Source organism: Fringilla coelebs (assembly GCF_963513975.1).
Source record: "Fringilla coelebs genome assembly, chromosome: 13".
In the NCBI taxonomy this organism is placed as follows: Eukaryota; Metazoa; Chordata; class Aves; order Passeriformes; family Fringillidae; genus Fringilla; species Fringilla coelebs.
In genome coordinates, this window is record NC_140039.1 from 9,290,753 (window position 1) to 9,307,714 (window position 16,962).

Here is a 16,962-nt window from a genome sequence, read left to right on the forward strand (position 1 = left end):
ACATTTACATTCATTTGCATTTGTTCTTAGTTCCTTTCACCACACAGAATCAGTGTGTGGAATAGTTTAATAGTGCTTCTGCTTTTTTGAGGCAGCTGGTGTTAGTTTGAGAATTTAACCCATATTTATCCAATTCTTGGCTATCCTCACCACTTGTTCTTAGAGAATCCAGGACTTTGACAGATGTATCCCAGTTAATATGTACAGTAAAATGGCACAGAGCATCTGCTCTTTGCTTCTGTACTTCTGCTTTGCTGTTAGGGTTTGTTGGTTGGTCAGTTGGGTTTCAGTTCTACATCATTTGTGGAGGAGGAAGATTCTTGTGATCTAACAGCAATCAGATTCTAGGGGAAATTTGCTAAAGAATTCTGCTGCCAGCAAAATAAATCCCTGATTGCAGATCAAGCAGAACAAGGCAGCAGATGAGCTGCTGGATCCTTTGGATAATAACTTCAAATAATGCTGCACAAGGTTGAAGGATGAAGCTGCAATCATGAATATGAATCCATTGCTATCCTTTTAAGTATTGAGAACTGATTAATTTATCTTCCCTTCAGTGGACTATACTTCCAAACAATAACAGTGTTTTCTCATGTGTTTTATCTTGAAATGAGGATGAGAGCCTTTGCAAAAGAGTTGAGCACATAGTGCTCATAGTCCTAAACCATGGAGGGATCCCTGTGCAATCAGTATGAGACAGCAAGCACAGCTTCCACTGAGACAGCTGTCAAGTTTGTATTTTTGGTTTGTTCATTGCGGGCTTCTGATTCCTACACCTCCTCCCCTGCTGTGCTTTACTGTGGCTGCTGTTGCTGTCTTTTCCCCTGTGATCTGAGGAACGTGAAGCCACATTTCAGGTAATACAAACTCAGGATATACCAAGAACCTGAAGACTGTGGTTGCTATGCCACTTTTGGCCAAATGAAAAGATCCAAGTTGTAAAAGTAGGCATCCTTCTTGGATGCTTGACTAAAGCCTGTGTGTCCTTGTCTCCTGGGCAGCAAAGCTAGATTATTGTCGTGGTTGTTATTTTCCTGTTAATTGTTAATCAGAGATAAGCTATGTGTAGTGTCACTAAATGTGCTACTTTGATATTCCAGAAGAGAGATCCAGGTTTTGTCTGGAGATTGTACTACTAGAGAATAATGAAGCTGAATTTTGATTGACTTTTTGCAAGCTATCAATGGAAAGACAAATATGGCAAGCAATTATGTTTCAGTTTAAACTTTGTGTCTTTCAATATAGATGCTTATTGGTCATTTTCTGTAAGGAACATGGATGTATTATAGGCTTCAATTTTTGTTCTAAAATGAAATTTTACAAAATTTTTCTGTAAACAAAGCAATAGAATGAGCCTTTATATGAAAGGCAGGAATGTAACAATGTGTGCTTTCCCTGCCTTTGCAAATGCCTTGCAGAGTAGCATGTCCTGATATTTTGTTGACTTTTATGGGGAAGAGTGCTTTTCAAAGAGATTAGAAAAAAATACTGTGCTTACTATAATACTCTCATGAGATTGCTGGAAGGACAACAAAGCTTTCTCAGGATACCTTATCTGAAAAATAAATCTGTGCAGACAAATAATTTCAGTGGCAGATGTCCATTGCTAAGCTTTATAAATTAAGGGCAGTTCTGTGGGGAGTCCCTATATTCAGTCTTCCACTTGTTGTAGTCAATAATTTTTATAGACAATAAATTGTGGCTTTTATCTCTATTTATCAGTAGATGAAAATTCTGTTTCCTCTACTGAAAAATAAATATTTTACCTTTATCAAATAATTGAATTAATACTTCTCTCTGTTCCTTTTCTGCTGTTACTTTATCATTAGAAATGAGTGGATTTGCTAATTACAAACACTTTTACCATGGTAAATATGATATACAGACTAATAAACATTAAATGAAAAATTTCCCTATGATTTTTTTCTTGTTTGTTTGTTTGTTTTTGTTGGGATGTGCGGGGTTTTTTTTGTGGTTTTTTTTCCTTTGGGAAAAAACATTTGAGACAGTATAGAATCAGATTTTGCATGGATTGGCTTGCTCTGTTCCCACAGCAGAGGGAACTAATGGAAATACTTAATACTTTGCTTTCTGGCAGAACTCCCTATCAATTTACAGCCTTGTGTGTGCATGAAAATCCCCAAAGCATCTTCAATGTGACTCAGAATGAGTTTCTTTAAATGTTGCTGCACCTTTCATTGACTTTCCCTCATTTTCTTTTTTCCTTCTTCTTCTTTTTTCTTTTTTTAAAGTATATGAATGATGATACAATGAGGAAAGTCTGAAAGGTTTTTGGTGCTAGGTCTGATTTTTTAAGGACTAGGAAGATGTTCTGGGTTATTCCTGACTAGGAAATATCAACTCAATTCTTGCTTTTCTTTTGCTTGAAAATATCAGAAGTGTGAAGTGATCTGTGATGGAAGCTGCACTGCTGTGTCTGAGCCTGTTAGAAACACTGAGGGTGAAATCTCTCTGGAGTTGGAAGTTTATTAGCTTTCATCTCAGGATCTACACTTTGAGTACAACTGTGCTCATTTTAGGTTGTAACTGTGGAAAAGCAGTGATTTGGCATGGCCCCAAACTCATTTTTGGGCCAACGGGCAGTAAGATCCAATTCTGTCTTATTTCTGTCTTTATCTGAAAAGCTGTGTTTTGCTTTACAAAATGCTGTGGCAGTAAATGGATAAAATTGTAAAAAAATGTAGATTTACATATTTAAATGACTTAGTTCTGAAAGTAGATTACATTATTCATTAAGCTTTACCAAATATTTACAAGGAAAAAAAGTAAACATCAAGAGATCAGATTAAAGAGCCTTAGTACAAATATTCTACATATTAGGCTATTTTAGAAAATATAAATATTCTAAAAATGTTGTGCTGATGATGCCTCAGGTGAAGCAATGTTCCCAGTCTAGGATACCACATTTTAAACAAAATGTAAAAGAACTGAAAAGGTTCTAAGGAATGCAGGAGGAAAAAAGCATTTTGGAGAATGTGGTCTTGTAGGAAAAAATTGAAACACCTTGGTTTATTTAGTTCAGGACAGAGAAGAATGAACACAGCCTAAAAATTATATGAAGTACTTAGCAGTTAAAAAAAAAAAAAAGGAAAGAAAAGACAGACAGTAATTGATTGTTTTCAATATCTGCTAGATTTAGATTAAGACTGAGATGCTTAATTTTCTCTGGACATGAAAGTAACACAGATGTAGGAATGAGCTTTAATATTTAGGTTGCAATTATTACAAAGTAGATAAGAGCAAGGGTTACATGACTCCTGCCACAGAGCCCATTACTCAGTTGAGGCTGTTACTGGGACAGCTACAGAGCTTGATCTCAGAATCTGTCTGTTGGAAGGGGAGGGCAGATCTCCAAATGTCACGACACAGCTTCCCCTGGCCCTTGTTGCAGATTGCTCCATGGCCTTTTCCCTCCCTACTATAAAAAATGCTGATTTCTGCATTGGCTACCTGGACAGCTCTTTATCCCTGTCACTGAGGACAGGTAGGGGACACAGGAGATGTCTGCCACAAATAGCCTAAAATAGATTTCATCCAGTATTGGAAAAGGTGAATGGAGTTCCTGATCTCTGCTGGTTGCCTTAAAATAATTTCTAAGAACCATTAAAATAACTACCTCTGCATACTCAAAATATTTGCGGAATTCTAAACTTATGATATTCAAATAGTTTTGGCTCTGATTTTCTCTGATGGCGAAAGAGCTCTGCAGAGAGCAAGGATGGAGCCTTGAGTGAATCCAGCTGAATGTTCCCTCTGAGAGGGAGGATGTGTAAACATGCCAGCTACATTATCCTCCTGCTGAAGGGCAGCACTGTGATGGGAGCTGCATCTGCAGCATGGCATTTGCAAAATGGAGCACTTGTGTGAGGGTTTGGGAATAAATGGCTTCAGAAAAGTCTGTAGCAAGCTTGCAAGCCAGCAGGATATCAGGCAGTGTCTTCAGGTATGCTCTGTGTACTCCTTTTGGGGCTTGTCCAAAGCACTGCAGCATTTCTTTCTTCAGCATTTTCTCAGCTCTCTTCTTTCTTCCCTACAAAGTAATTAAAAAACTCTATGCAATAGTTAACAAGGTGCTTCCTATTTTCTAAGTTAGGAAATTAATGTAATATTTATTTGCTGCTTTCTAGGGCTTTCTGGAAAGTTGAAAACACATTTCTGGAAATGCTTTTAACACATTTCTGTTATCAGTGGCTGTGCATAGAGTAGCTGGTTTGAAAACTGCTTGTCAACTGTATACATTTTGAGTTGAATAGTAATTTGTACTCTCTAGGATAGTACAAATGTAACTAATTGAACTAGGTTAGATGGCTATTTTCTGTTTTTCTTTGCAGAACATCACTCCTGTCAGCCACTGGCTGTATGTGCATCATAGGTCATGTTTTGGTATAATACTGCATCAAGAGTTGGTAAAGGATGGTGAGATACTTTAAACTCACTACATCAAGATTTCATGATCTCAAACACTCAGCCTTAAATAGTGACATTGGAATATACATACAGCAAATAAACAAATTCTGTTGTTCTATATAAAGTCTTAGCGAATATTCCAAACAATACATATACTTACATTTTTAAAAAGTAAGACAGAAAAAAAAAAAAAAAGATAGAAAATAACCCCACTGATTAGTATTAAAACAATGCTATTGGGATTCCAGGCTTTTCAACCGCAGCTTTATTGTCACCAAGCCGGAGCCGGCGGCGCCTCAAGCCATGGCGCTCTCGAAGGGCTCCTTCTCCTCGGCAGTCCCGGCCTGCCTGCCGCGGCCCAGCTGCTCCTTGTGGTACTTGGCCGTGATGGCGGCGTAGGCACAGCCATAGACGGCGGCCGCCAGCATCATCAGGCACACCACGCCGCACACCACGCCCGTGATCACCACGGTGGCGATGGCGTGCCGCAGGCTGACGGGCCGGGGCCGCGCTTTGGGCTCGCAGCCGCCGCGGCCGCCGTCGGCCGGCTCGCCGTGAGGGCCGGGCTTGGGCCAGCCCCGCGGCTCCGGGCCGGGCCAGGGCTGGGCGCCGGCCGGCGGGACGGGCGCCGCCCTCAGGGCGCAGGCCCCGAAGAGCTCGTAGGGAACCTTGAGCAGCTCCTTCCCCTTGCGAACGCCGGGCGCCGAGCAGATAATGCCATCGCTGATCCCTCCTGAAAGGACAGAACAAGGGTCTCGATGTTTGGCTGTCGAATCAGGACGGCCCCCGTGGCTGGGAGAAGTGATGGAGGAGGACTCCATCTTATCAGAAGGCGAATTAATTACTTTATTATACTATATTATTCTGTACTATATTACACTGTATCACATCTAAACTGAATCTGCCCAGCACTCAACTCTGCACAGCATCTCGTGACTGTCAGCCCTCAGTCCTGACACACACACGCACACTTGGCCCTGATAGAAAAACAAAACATCAAGGGAGCAAAACGCCATCACTTTGGGTAAACAATCTCCACGTTGCATTCTACTTTGGCACAAACACAGGCACAGCAAATGATAAGAATTGTTTTTCCTTTCTCTGAGGTTCAGAGAATGTGAAACCCAGAAATATTCTTGGGAAGAATTGTGCCTTGCTTTTCTCTGCGAAGAGAAATGTGGCTACATTTGACAGCTGCTGAATCACCTTAATGTAAAATTAACATAAACCTGAGGTAAATTTCTCATCAGTTTCAACTTCCCACTTTTAAAGATTTATGTATGTTTTAAAGGCTTTTGTTCATTAGGTCAGTGGTGAGATTATTGCGCTTCACAACTCACATAAGAGAGCATTTTCAAGAAGCAGGTCATCGGGAATTAGGTTATCTGCGTTTTTATGGATGTAAGTGTAAAAAAACCCATGGTGGTAGAAGAATAAGAACTGTCATAGATAAAGAGGTAACTGCAAATTCAGTTTGTTCAACTTCTGGCTACTGCTAATTTTTATGGTGCAAAATGAAAACAAGTTATTTAGAAAATATTTCCCGCTTGATTGAAATATCCCATGAAATTGTCATCGTTATGACAGCATATGTTAACTGTAACAGGGCAAAGAGAAAGTTCACTAAGTTGTATGTCCCCATGAGGGATTTTTTAAAGCAAGACTTGGGGTAAGAAAATATACACAGTATAAAGGAGTTGAGTTTAATCAATCTATTACCCTTCTAAAATGCTAAATTTCATGATTGCTTAGAGCCAGCTTCCCCAGGGAGGCTTTTAGTACAATGGGGAGGGAATTAGGAATCCACAGTCCTGGTAAATGACGTGGTTGTTCCTCAGTGTGTAGAGATGAATACACCAAACCTACCCCAGTCGAAGCACAGGGCTTTAGAGGTGTGGTGTGTCAAGGAGTCTATGAGGCCAAAATCAATGTTGACATATTTTTAAAAAATTAACTAATCAAATCAACTGAATTTTCCTTCTCTTCTCTAGCCAAATAATTCACCTTTCAGCTAAAGCCAGGCACAGAAATTTTCATCCTGAAAAGACTTTGAGAAAGTAGTGAATACAGATGGAGCCAAACTGAAATCTGGAGACTACTTCACAAATAATGTTGATATTCCAGGACAGATTTGAGCATAGCAGATCTCTTGGTTCTTAATAGTGAAACCCAAAGCGTGGTTCCAGACATCTTCAAGGTGTTAGATTGAATATGGATATAGATAAACCTCCAAATCCTTCAACTCTTCTCCTTTCATGGTTTTAAGTAACTAAATATGTGTGCTTGGAGTAGAACCCTGGTGTTCCTCCTGAACTGAAGCATTCTCTATAATCTCCTGTGAGTATGCATGAAATGTCAATTGCCCAGGATGGATTCAGCTAAAAAATACTCAAATATTCTGGACTTATATTGCTTTGTTATGACATACAAGAAATATCTGCAGAGCCCCTGTGAAGTTTCATCCCATGTGTGTCATATAAGTAGTAGGAAACATTATTGTGTAATGTAACTGATTTTTCTTCATGTGATTCAGACAAGTAATTTTAGGGAAATACAAACAGAAGAGAACATAACACTTGGGCTTCCTTTAAAGCTTGTGGCTAAAATTAATTTGTAAGTTCCATGTCACTTCATTTAATTAATCTGTATAGTGTTCAAAAAGATGGAAGGACATCACTGAATTTCTAGACAACATTGTTTTTTGAAATAAATGATAATGTTTATGCTGCTGGCAGAGTAATTAAGATAATCTGATGTGTTTATCTTGGATCATTTCATTCTTCTGCACAGAGAAGTCAATCCCTGCTGAATTTCCAGCATAATAGACTAAAGCCCTGTGATACAGTAATATTTTATCTATTCATGATATGAAGATTTTATTGCTGAGAGGAATTTAGACTTTTGTCTTTTCTAAAAATTACCTCACCCAAGGACCACTGCAGCAGTAATTGTGTCCCTGCATGGCCAGGATGGGTTTCCAGCTGGCCTGCAGAGCTCTGATCCCTGCAAAAGGCAGTCCATCAGTCTCAGGCCACAGGGCCACCTCTGCATCTCCTGTGCTGCAACAGGCTCCACACCACTCTGGTGCAGAGACAGGCAATCAGTACTTTGGTCACATGCAAGCATCAAAGCCTTATTTAGAAAAAAGAAAATTGCCCTGCTGTTCTGAATTCTCAGTTTGAACATACCTCCTGGGAGAAAGAAATTAATTTCTTCTTACACATAATTCCTTTAGAATTAAATCATGTTATCTTTTTCACAGCATAACTCATGAATATATTTAAAAGCAGATGTGACCAAAATACTGCCACTACTATTTATAAACTTCACTTTTCCCTGTGTGATGCTGTGACACATTTCTGTCAGGAAATTGCCAATGAATTGAGTTCCTCTTCTGGTTAACAACAAATTAGGAAGTGATACTAGGTATTCATAAAATATTAAAGAACTACTAAGTCATAATTAATAGAAAAAGTAGAATCCCAGGTTCTCTAAAGTTTACTAAGTACTGATATCTGTCTTGATGTTTGCCATCATGCAACAGGTAAAAAGCTTTAAAGCAGTAGGTTGGTTTCCAGCAAAAATATATTGTTAGAATTGAAACAAGTGTATGTGCACGAGTATACTTGTTTTATATTTAGAAAAGTCTGTATCTGAATTGACACACTGCAGAACACACCTGCTGTATGGGTGTGTGTGCATTTTTCTCTGGGCACTAATACAAAGTCCCTCTCTAATTCTAGTTTCCCACCGGTGTTTACAAAAGTATTCTGACCTATGCAGGAGAATATAGCTAAGTGTGTTTATTTGAGGAAGTGACCTACAGTGTGGGGTAAATTTTTAAGCCATAGAAGTGAAGATCAGTTAGATGTTGCTTAAATGTTCTCATGTACACTCTATGCAATGAGAAAAATTCCTTACCTCTGTATAGAAAACTCTCCAGCCACAATTTCATGCCAAAGATATTACAGTTGCATTGCCAGGGATTATCTTTGAAGAGAACCACTTTCAGGTTTGGAAGTGACTCCAGAAGAATTCTTTCCATTTTCTGAAGTTTGTTATGCTTCACAGAGAGCAATGTTATATTCCCTGTGCTGTTTCCAAATGTCTCAGGCAATCGAATAATGCTGTTGGATGACAAGTCCAGTTCCTTTAGGTGTGGGAGGAAACTGAAAGTCTTGTTTTCTATGTAATGAATCAAATTTCTGGTTAGGTTTAAAACCTGTAGATACCTCAGTTTTTGGAAAGCACCAGGTGCCACACTTGAGAGAGAATTATTGGACAAGTCCAAGATTTTGAGTAACGGCGTTGCAGTGAATGCGTTTTGGTTGATTCTCCAGATACGGTTGTTCTGCAACTGTAGGATCTGAATTTCAGGAGGTAAACGGGCAGGAATTTCAGTAAATCCTCTGTTCTTGCAGTCTGCAGTCTTTGAGGCTGTGTGGCAGAGGCATTTTTCAGGGCAGCTGTGAGCTCTGTGTGCCAACAAGACTCCAAACCAACTCCAAACCAAAAGCCAGTTAGCTATAACACAAGTGAAAGATGATTTAAAATTAGGTTAAAATATTTGTCTTTAGGCAATACACAGGCCATAAACACAGCCAGAAGGTATATTATAGTTCCACAATAAACAGTAATGTAGATAACACAGAATATATTTTGTTTTATAACACATAAGTTAATTACAGATAGTGTTGAAGTACTTCTATAATGCAGAATGAAGATGCTACTATGATCTTAAAATGAAGTACTTCCCATGGTTTCTTCTTAAGTACAAAAGGTTTTCAGGAGGATTTACCATCAGCAGAGCAGTGATGTTTGAAGGGAATCTGACAGTTTCTTCTAAAATTATTAAATTGTAATGCCTCCCTTTCTGTGGTAGTAACAACTTTAAGACATCTTGTGTCAGAAGAATTACAAGCAGAACTTCTATTTTTCATTGGTTTTACTAATATCACTGCCTGGAAGAATTGAGTCAATGTACCATTAAAAGAATTACAAGCTTCAAAGACATAGCTATAAAAACTATTAGCAGTACTATTTCAGCAATTCAGATTCTGTAAGTTTTTCCTTTAAAATATCCATTTATTCTTTTTGCTTTAATTCCCTTCTCTGAATGCCAGCTGTACTTCCCATAGATACAGGTTTCTGCACAGTCACCAGGCATTTGTCAACAAGATTCTGAAAATATAAATTAGTTGAGAGGACTACTTAGTAATATTCATATTTATAATTATCTGCTGCTCCCTGATGTTCAGGTGGTTTTAACTGAATTTTTTTCCCCTTTTATGTCTTACTAATGATCTTAACTTTGAAAACAAGGTACTTAAAGCTGTGCTTGTATGCATATAATGAAACATTAAAAAAACTCAATCAGATTTTCTTTGACTAAAGAAAGTTAGAATGATGAATCCTTTTCAAACATCGTTTTTGAGATGCTTCAAATAATTTTTACTATTTACTGTTTCAAAATGAAAACATTTTAGTTAGTTGCTACTTAATACTTTTTAAAAATAAAGCAATTGCTGTTTATTGTGTTTCAGAGATCAAATGTGAATTAATAACAGGGAATACCATATTGATGAAATAATGTGTGATTATAGTAAGAAATATGGGAAATATATAAATGAAAGTTGTATTTTGAGACTACACTTTAAGAAACAAATTACTCATTAATTTACTCTCAGAAATGAAGTATTTATATTAAAATTATACACAGTCTTCTGCAATACTGAATTCTGCATCATAAAATTAATTTTAATCCAGCATTCCTGCATGCAAGGTAAACAATACTTTCACTTCATTACACTGTTCTGCAACAGTTGGCTTCAGAAACACAGCTTCCAGTGTAGAGGTAAAATAAACTCTTGCTTGGCAAGGAAATGATTTGCAAACAGAAAAATTGCATTATTAGTCTGAATGCTTCAGGATCTCACCTTTCATTCTGCTTTGCTTGTTCTTCCCCTGGTGGAAGATTCAGTCCAGATTTCTGATGTAGAACAGTGACAGACACTGCTCTGATTTCCACTTCAAATCTGTAACATGCTCAGCCAGTTTCCTTCCTTGAGGATGTTTTAGGTGGTGTCTGTGACTTGTGTAGAAATGCAACTATTTCTACTCAATTACTCTATCAGCCTTTGGTTTTTTCTTAATCACATTCTCCCCTCTCCCCCCTTTATGACTCTCAGAGACTTATTCTGCCTCCTAATCAGACAACAAGCCATGCAAGCAGTGTCTGTCCAGCTCTGACTGAACAGCTGTAATGCACAAATAATGACCTGATAACCTCGCCTCTTCAATTTGTTTAATCTCCATCAAAAGTAAAGCACAAAAAATAAAGCTGCCTTTTTAATATCCAGTATGGTTTCTGAATTCTGGTGGGTTATTAGCCAGGCTGTGTCAATTTTTGCAAGATCTGAGCATGGATTTTGATTATCCTGGGCTGTGACTGGAGGCAGTGGAGTGTATAATATCACTACAAATAGTCCTGTGGGTTGATGACATGGTTTTGACAGTGCCCTTGTTTGCTCTTTTAAGCTTATTCATCTGACATCCATTAGTTGTGCTGACAGGATTTTATTGCTTGGGAATGCAGGACCAGTGGCTCCTTCCATAAAAATGGCATACATCCTGGTATAGTCACTATGAATATTGAATGAATTAATTTATTATCGAAGATTGGAAAGACATAGCAGATGAGACTAAAATTGTACTTAATGTGTGGTGCCTTGGCTTGTTTCTTTGTTATTTCTTCAGTAGAACTCATACTGTGCCATCTACACCAATAAAAGGATTAATGGCTTGTGACTGTGATGGAACTCAGAGGTGTTGAAAGGCATGAGAGATCTCGTGTATAATTGAGTCTTTCCAGCCATATTATCACTCCATCTATGACTGTCCTATGGAGAGGGAAGCTGTGCAATCAAAACATTTCAGACCTATAATAAAGATTTCTTGGGTACAAATTCTGCTTTTAGGTACTTTTGAAAAGATCACATAAAGCTCACTTTCCAGGTCCAAATTTATATGATGTAGGCAATTATCTAGAAGGAGTACTAGAAAAACAGATCATAAAGTCCAAACTGGTGTTGAAATCAGGGTATTTACCAGAAGTTATCCAGGATCCTGTCAAGTTGAGACTTCCTTATTTCCAGTAACAGATTCTATCACTTTTCTAGGCAACCTTCTCCAATGTGTTACTCAGAGTCAATAACTTTTTGTTTCGTTCAGTGAGAATTTTCCTTGGAGCTGCTTGTGTCCCTCCCCTCTTGTCCTGTCACCACGAACCCTAGTGAAGGGAGTAACCCCGTCTTTTCCATAGGTATCTTTTGGTTTCCCAAAGCCTGTGCTGAGCTCTGTGTTCCCCTGGCTCAGGGGCAGGGCTGTGCCTGGCAGTGTGCTGTGCCCTGCTCGGTTGTTTCTGACACCAGCCAAGACCAAAGGAGCAGTGGGTACATGGAAACAGTGAAGGAGAACACAGGAAAATCCTCATTCTGTAAAGTAAACGTGGTTGTTCACCTTGAGGATCCTAGGATTCCTGCTGTGAGTAGCAGACCTTACTATCCTTGACATTCTTGTTGAATGACACCCTGTCCTGATGTGGGGTGAAGCCTGGGATTTACTGTGGAGGAACACTACAAATGTAGATAAACTGTACCACAGTCATCCTGGTTAACCCCAGCTTTACAAAAAAGGGGAGAGGAGCTTAAAGATCAACTGTACTGTACATTAGATTAATGTCAGGTTAATGCAAAAAACTTTAACTTTTGTAACATGATACATTTATTTGCTATTGCTAAGACCTGTCTTAAAAAATACCCATGAATCCTTTTAGTGAAGACACAATTAAATGTAAAAAGGTCTGTTATAAAATAGCATCTTCCTTAGAAGTTGTAGCCATGGATTCTCTTGCAAATAAAGTTAGGTCAGGTAGTGTTTCCTTGAGATGACATCCCACTCTCCTTGCATTAACTCATCCCTTGTATCAGTGGCAGGTCTTTTCATGACCTTTGATTAACCTTGCAGGAAGTAATATCTATTATATTATTGGTTTTTTGCGTGTTAAGGTGCTTTTAAATTCTCTTTGGTATCTATAATTTTATTTAGCTGATGAATTCAAAGGGTTTCTTTTTAAAGTTATTTTTCCATCTTAACTAATATTTGCTGACCAGATGGGTATACAAGCTCCCACTGCAGTTCATTTCATGTAACAGTGGGCTTAAAGAATGTCTCTTAACTGCTTTCCTATTTTAGGTAAGTCTTTGCAGCTATAATTGTATTATTTTTAGTATGCACCATATTACAGAGATGTTCATAGGACAAGGTCACAGAAAGTTAAGCCCTGTGGGAGGTTCAGTTCCAGCAGTAATGCAGAGGTTGTTTTATTTACTCGGAATCATGGTATAAGAAGTTACTACTTTTTAAAAAATCTTTATGCTGGGTTCAGATTTGGAAACATATGATTAAATCTGTCAATTTGCTTTTCATGTAGATGTGGCTATTTTTTCCTTATATTGAGAACTCTGAATGAACATGTTTTGTAAACAGAAGTTACCCCAACCTATAATCCATGTCCTATTCCCATTTATTAGGAATAAAACTTTGGTTGTGACAGAGAAGTCTGATGTGGTGAAAATTATAGTCGTGTCACAGGTAGAGATTTGCCAGAAACAGGATAACCATGAAACCTACTCTTACTTCTGGCCTTTTGAACCACCAGCAGGATTCTTTTCAGTTGTCTGATGTGGTGCAGCAACTGTTTTTGCAGCCTCTTAAATTAGCCCGTGCCTTGTTGTAGCAAGGTATGTTTCCCATTGCAAAGGGCAAGAAAGCCCCATGAGCTAATATCTGATCCCTGCTGGCTGAGGGGGCAGCTCTGTCTCTGCTTTGCCAGCAAACTCTTTGTTGCAGCAATTACTGCCATCTGCTTTAAAGGAGTTCTATGTGTAAGAATCATCTCTTTTACAGAAGAACATTATGTTAATTAAACTCTTGCAGAAAGGAAACAATTTAAATATTTCAGATATTTAAAAGTTACAGGATTTGGATTCCATTGCATTGTATATTGAGTCCAGGCAGACACAATTATATTAAAAAATGTTCCCAAGACCACAGCAGACAATTCCTATACATACCCTTTATTAGATTTATTTCCCTTATGCTTTTGAGTGGGAAGGAATTAAAACTGATATACTTTCAGGGAAATGGCATGTGCTTTCTCTTTACTAATGTGTGTCTCTGGTTTGGTAAAACAGTTAAGCTCTTGCTCATGACCCTAAATGAAACTTTGGGTAAATGCAAACCCCTCTTTATTTTGGTTCAGGATTGAGAAAAAAATTGTATTTTTTGGTGAAACAGCCCATACCTTTGTTGTTAAAATTCTTCCTTTTTGACTGGCACTTTAAAAAATACAGTAATGCATGATGGAGAGAGGATGTGCCCTTTCCCATGAGTCAGAACAACATGCAGAGGTGACAGGGCAAAAGAGAGCTGGCAGTCCCTCATGCTTTTCTTTCTTCAAGGGTATTCCTTGAACTCTGAGAGCTCAGGACTCTCTCAAATATTTCCTGGCAGGGTACTAGGTTTTCAAAACTTGACAAAACTTAGAGGAAGGCCCTGGATCCTATTTCTTCTTGCTTTTTACAACAGAAGTATAAGCCAATGGATACAAACTAAATTTGGCTCAAGGAAGATTTATACCTTAAAAATCAGGCCATATTTTCCAGAGAGGTGGGCTTTTGGTTTTCTTTAGACATCCTTTGTTCTTCGGAATAAGAGGGAGGAATATCAGCTAGATTTTAATAATGTCAAATGCTGGTTATTACTCAGCATAAGGAGACACCATGATTTCTTTGTGTCTGAACTGTTCTGAGTTGGGTATTATTTGATGGTGTCCCTTTCAGGTGGGAAGAAATGTTGTGCAGCTCTAGAAACAAGAAACCACGCAGAGAGCTGTGATTTTGTACTGGGGAAGAGCCCAATTTTTCCTTTCCAGTGGCTTGTTTTGCCTTACTTAGATACATCTGGTACTTGTTTATACAGTGAGTAATTAATCTATGAAATGCATTGTTGAAAGTTATCCTTGGGCCAGCAGATTAGTAGGATTCATATATAATCTTGAGCCATAGTTACCTCATGGGGGAAAAAAAAATAATTTAGAAGGGATATAAACTTTCACTCTTGAGGGCTTTAATCAACCACTAATGACACAACTTATGAAGAAAAACCTTTCCCTGTGGGCAGTTTTTTTCCATAATTATTATTTATGGGAATTTTTACACCTTCCTCTGACACCTCTAGGAGAGGCCAGACTTTGAGATGCAGTAGTGGACGAGATGAACTGGAACATGCTGTGTTCCAGGTGGGGATGGGGTGGCTGGGCAGCCTGGCAGGGCCAGGCAGCTGCTGTGTCCTGGGCACCTTATCTGCCTAGGTCAGAACTCTGGTTTTCCTCACATTGCTCTTTTGATCTGGACTGGAAAAATCTTTCAATGTTCATATCCAGGTCTTTCTCACCAGGTCTGTTCATAATCTGTAAACCACTGTTTGGGACAGTCCTTTGTCTGCTGGTTTTTTCCCTTTCCCTTTCCCTTTCCCTTTCCCTTTCCCTTTCCCTTTCCCTTTCCCTTTCCCATTTCCTTTCCCTTTCCCATTCCCCTTCCCCTTCCCCTTCCCCTTCCCCTTCCCCTTCCCCTTCCCCTTCCCCTTCCCCTTCCCCTTCCCCTTCCCCTTCCCCTTCCCCTTCCCCTTTCCCTTCCCCTTCCCCTTCCCCTTCCCCTTCCCCTTCCCCTTCCCCTTCCCCTTCCCCTTCCCCTTCCAATCCACTAAGTAATGCAGTCCTTGATTTCTTGTGGTTTTATTACTCAAATATCACTCTCTTAGAAATTAATATGGTTTGTACTCTTTTCCCATAACAAAATGAAAAGAAATATATGGAGCTGAGAATGGCTTAGCTGGAAAATGCTGAAACTCCAGCCTTAAGTGTGCTTTGGTAGGTAGAAAAATTACCAGGATGGATGCAAGGTCTTCAGAATGAGAAGCACAGGGGATAAAGATGCTGGGCCTCTTTACCTTAATTGCAAGTTAGATGAAGTTGCAGCAAGGGGCAGATTAAGTGTCAGCAGAGTATTTGTTCCATCACAAATAGCAGCAGGGGGTGCAGATTCAATTTTCAATCATTTCCTGACTAATGTCAACCACCTGTTATACATGCTGGGCATCCATAGATAGAACGTATCTCCAGTAAAAGTAAATTAATGAACTCACTGTGCAATTACTGCAAATAGAAAATAATATTGCTTGACATCAAGCTAAGAGAAATGAAAGAAATAAAACTGGCAAGAAGAAAACACTTGCAAAAATAAGTGCAGGTGTACTTTTTGTTTCATCTTGACATTTTAGATGCTTTTTGTCCTCTCTAAAACATGTTAAAACTGAGATCACTTGCTATTTTTCTAGATAGCTTATTCTTCATCAAAGTTTTTTCTAAGCTTTTACTTAGTGATTTTGTTTCCTTTTTATATTTAATGAGAATTTCTGTTCATGGTCACAGCTAACCCTGGACTCAAACTTAAGACCAGGATATAAATCTCCTGTGCATTCTGAGTGGTTGATTTACTAGGGCAGCTCTTGTAAGAACTGGAAGGATTTTTTTGAACAACATCTGTAAAAGGGTTTTGAAATGTTCACAGTGTATGAAGAAATATTTTAAAGTGCAGTAAATGCTTCTTATGCTGCTGCTCACCAATATTGCTACAAAGGAGAACTCATACTTCATTGATTCCTTTTGTGCTTTTAAGGCAAATTGTGGTAGTTCAGTAAAACTGACAGTTAAATGTTGGGAGCTCCTGTGTTTATGGGCTCACAGGACTCTTTCTCTTTGCCCTAGTAGTCACTTGAACACAGAATCTTGCAGAAGTGGGGATGTTATTTGCTGCAGTAAAAAGTCAAATAGTTAAATCTCTGTAATTCTTGCAACACTTTTGAAATGTCCACAGGAGGCTTCTTTTTTTGTTTTTCATTAATTTAGCAGGGTCCTAAATAACCTGACGTTAAAATTATGCAGCTGATAAGCATTAAATACAAAATTTTGGAGGATTTAATCATCAGTGAAATGTAAGTGTTCCGTTGGATGAGGAGTGACGTGCTCAGTAGCTTTGGATTCAAGCTGGGACGGAACATTTCCACTGGATGATGTTTTGCTGCAAGGGAAAAGGAAACTGTAACTCCTGAAAGGATCTCAGTTGCCTTGCAGCAGGTAAATTGGGGAGGACCAGCTCCTTTAAAGGGTCCCAGCTGCAAGGCTGTGCCCTCTGCAGTGTGTAGCAGCTGTGCCCAGCAGAGCTCTGGGCAGATCCATGGGCAGCACCCACAGTGTCCCTGTTTGCAGCTCTCACAAGCACAGCAGGGATGTTGTGAATTTTCCCATATGGCTCCAGTGAACAGAATGAGCCAGATGCCTTTACCTGGTGCCACTGCTCCTCATTTCAGTAGCAGATAAGCGCTACAAGGCAGTGCAGAGTTTGCTGCTGTTCC

The 16,962-nt window shown here is 38.9% G+C and overlaps 2 protein-coding genes across 2 annotated transcripts in view; one reads left to right on the forward strand and one right to left on the reverse strand.

Annotated features, from left to right (window-relative positions):
• Positions 1-16,962, forward strand: part of CACNA2D3 (calcium voltage-gated channel auxiliary subunit alpha2delta 3) — a gene marked incomplete at both ends in the record, with an annotated part of 376,309 nt that overhangs the window by 303,632 nt on the left and 55,715 nt on the right. The window lies entirely within an intron of this gene.
• On the reverse strand, positions 4,725-14,956 carry LRTM1 (leucine rich repeats and transmembrane domains 1; the record flags this gene model as incomplete). The annotated part of the gene is made up of 3 exons (XM_084214629.1): positions 4,725-5,161; positions 8,350-8,952; positions 14,884-14,956. 3 exons carry the CDS (start codon positions 14,954-14,956, stop codon positions 4,725-4,727), a joined length of 1,113 nt encoding a protein of 370 aa, XP_084070755.1.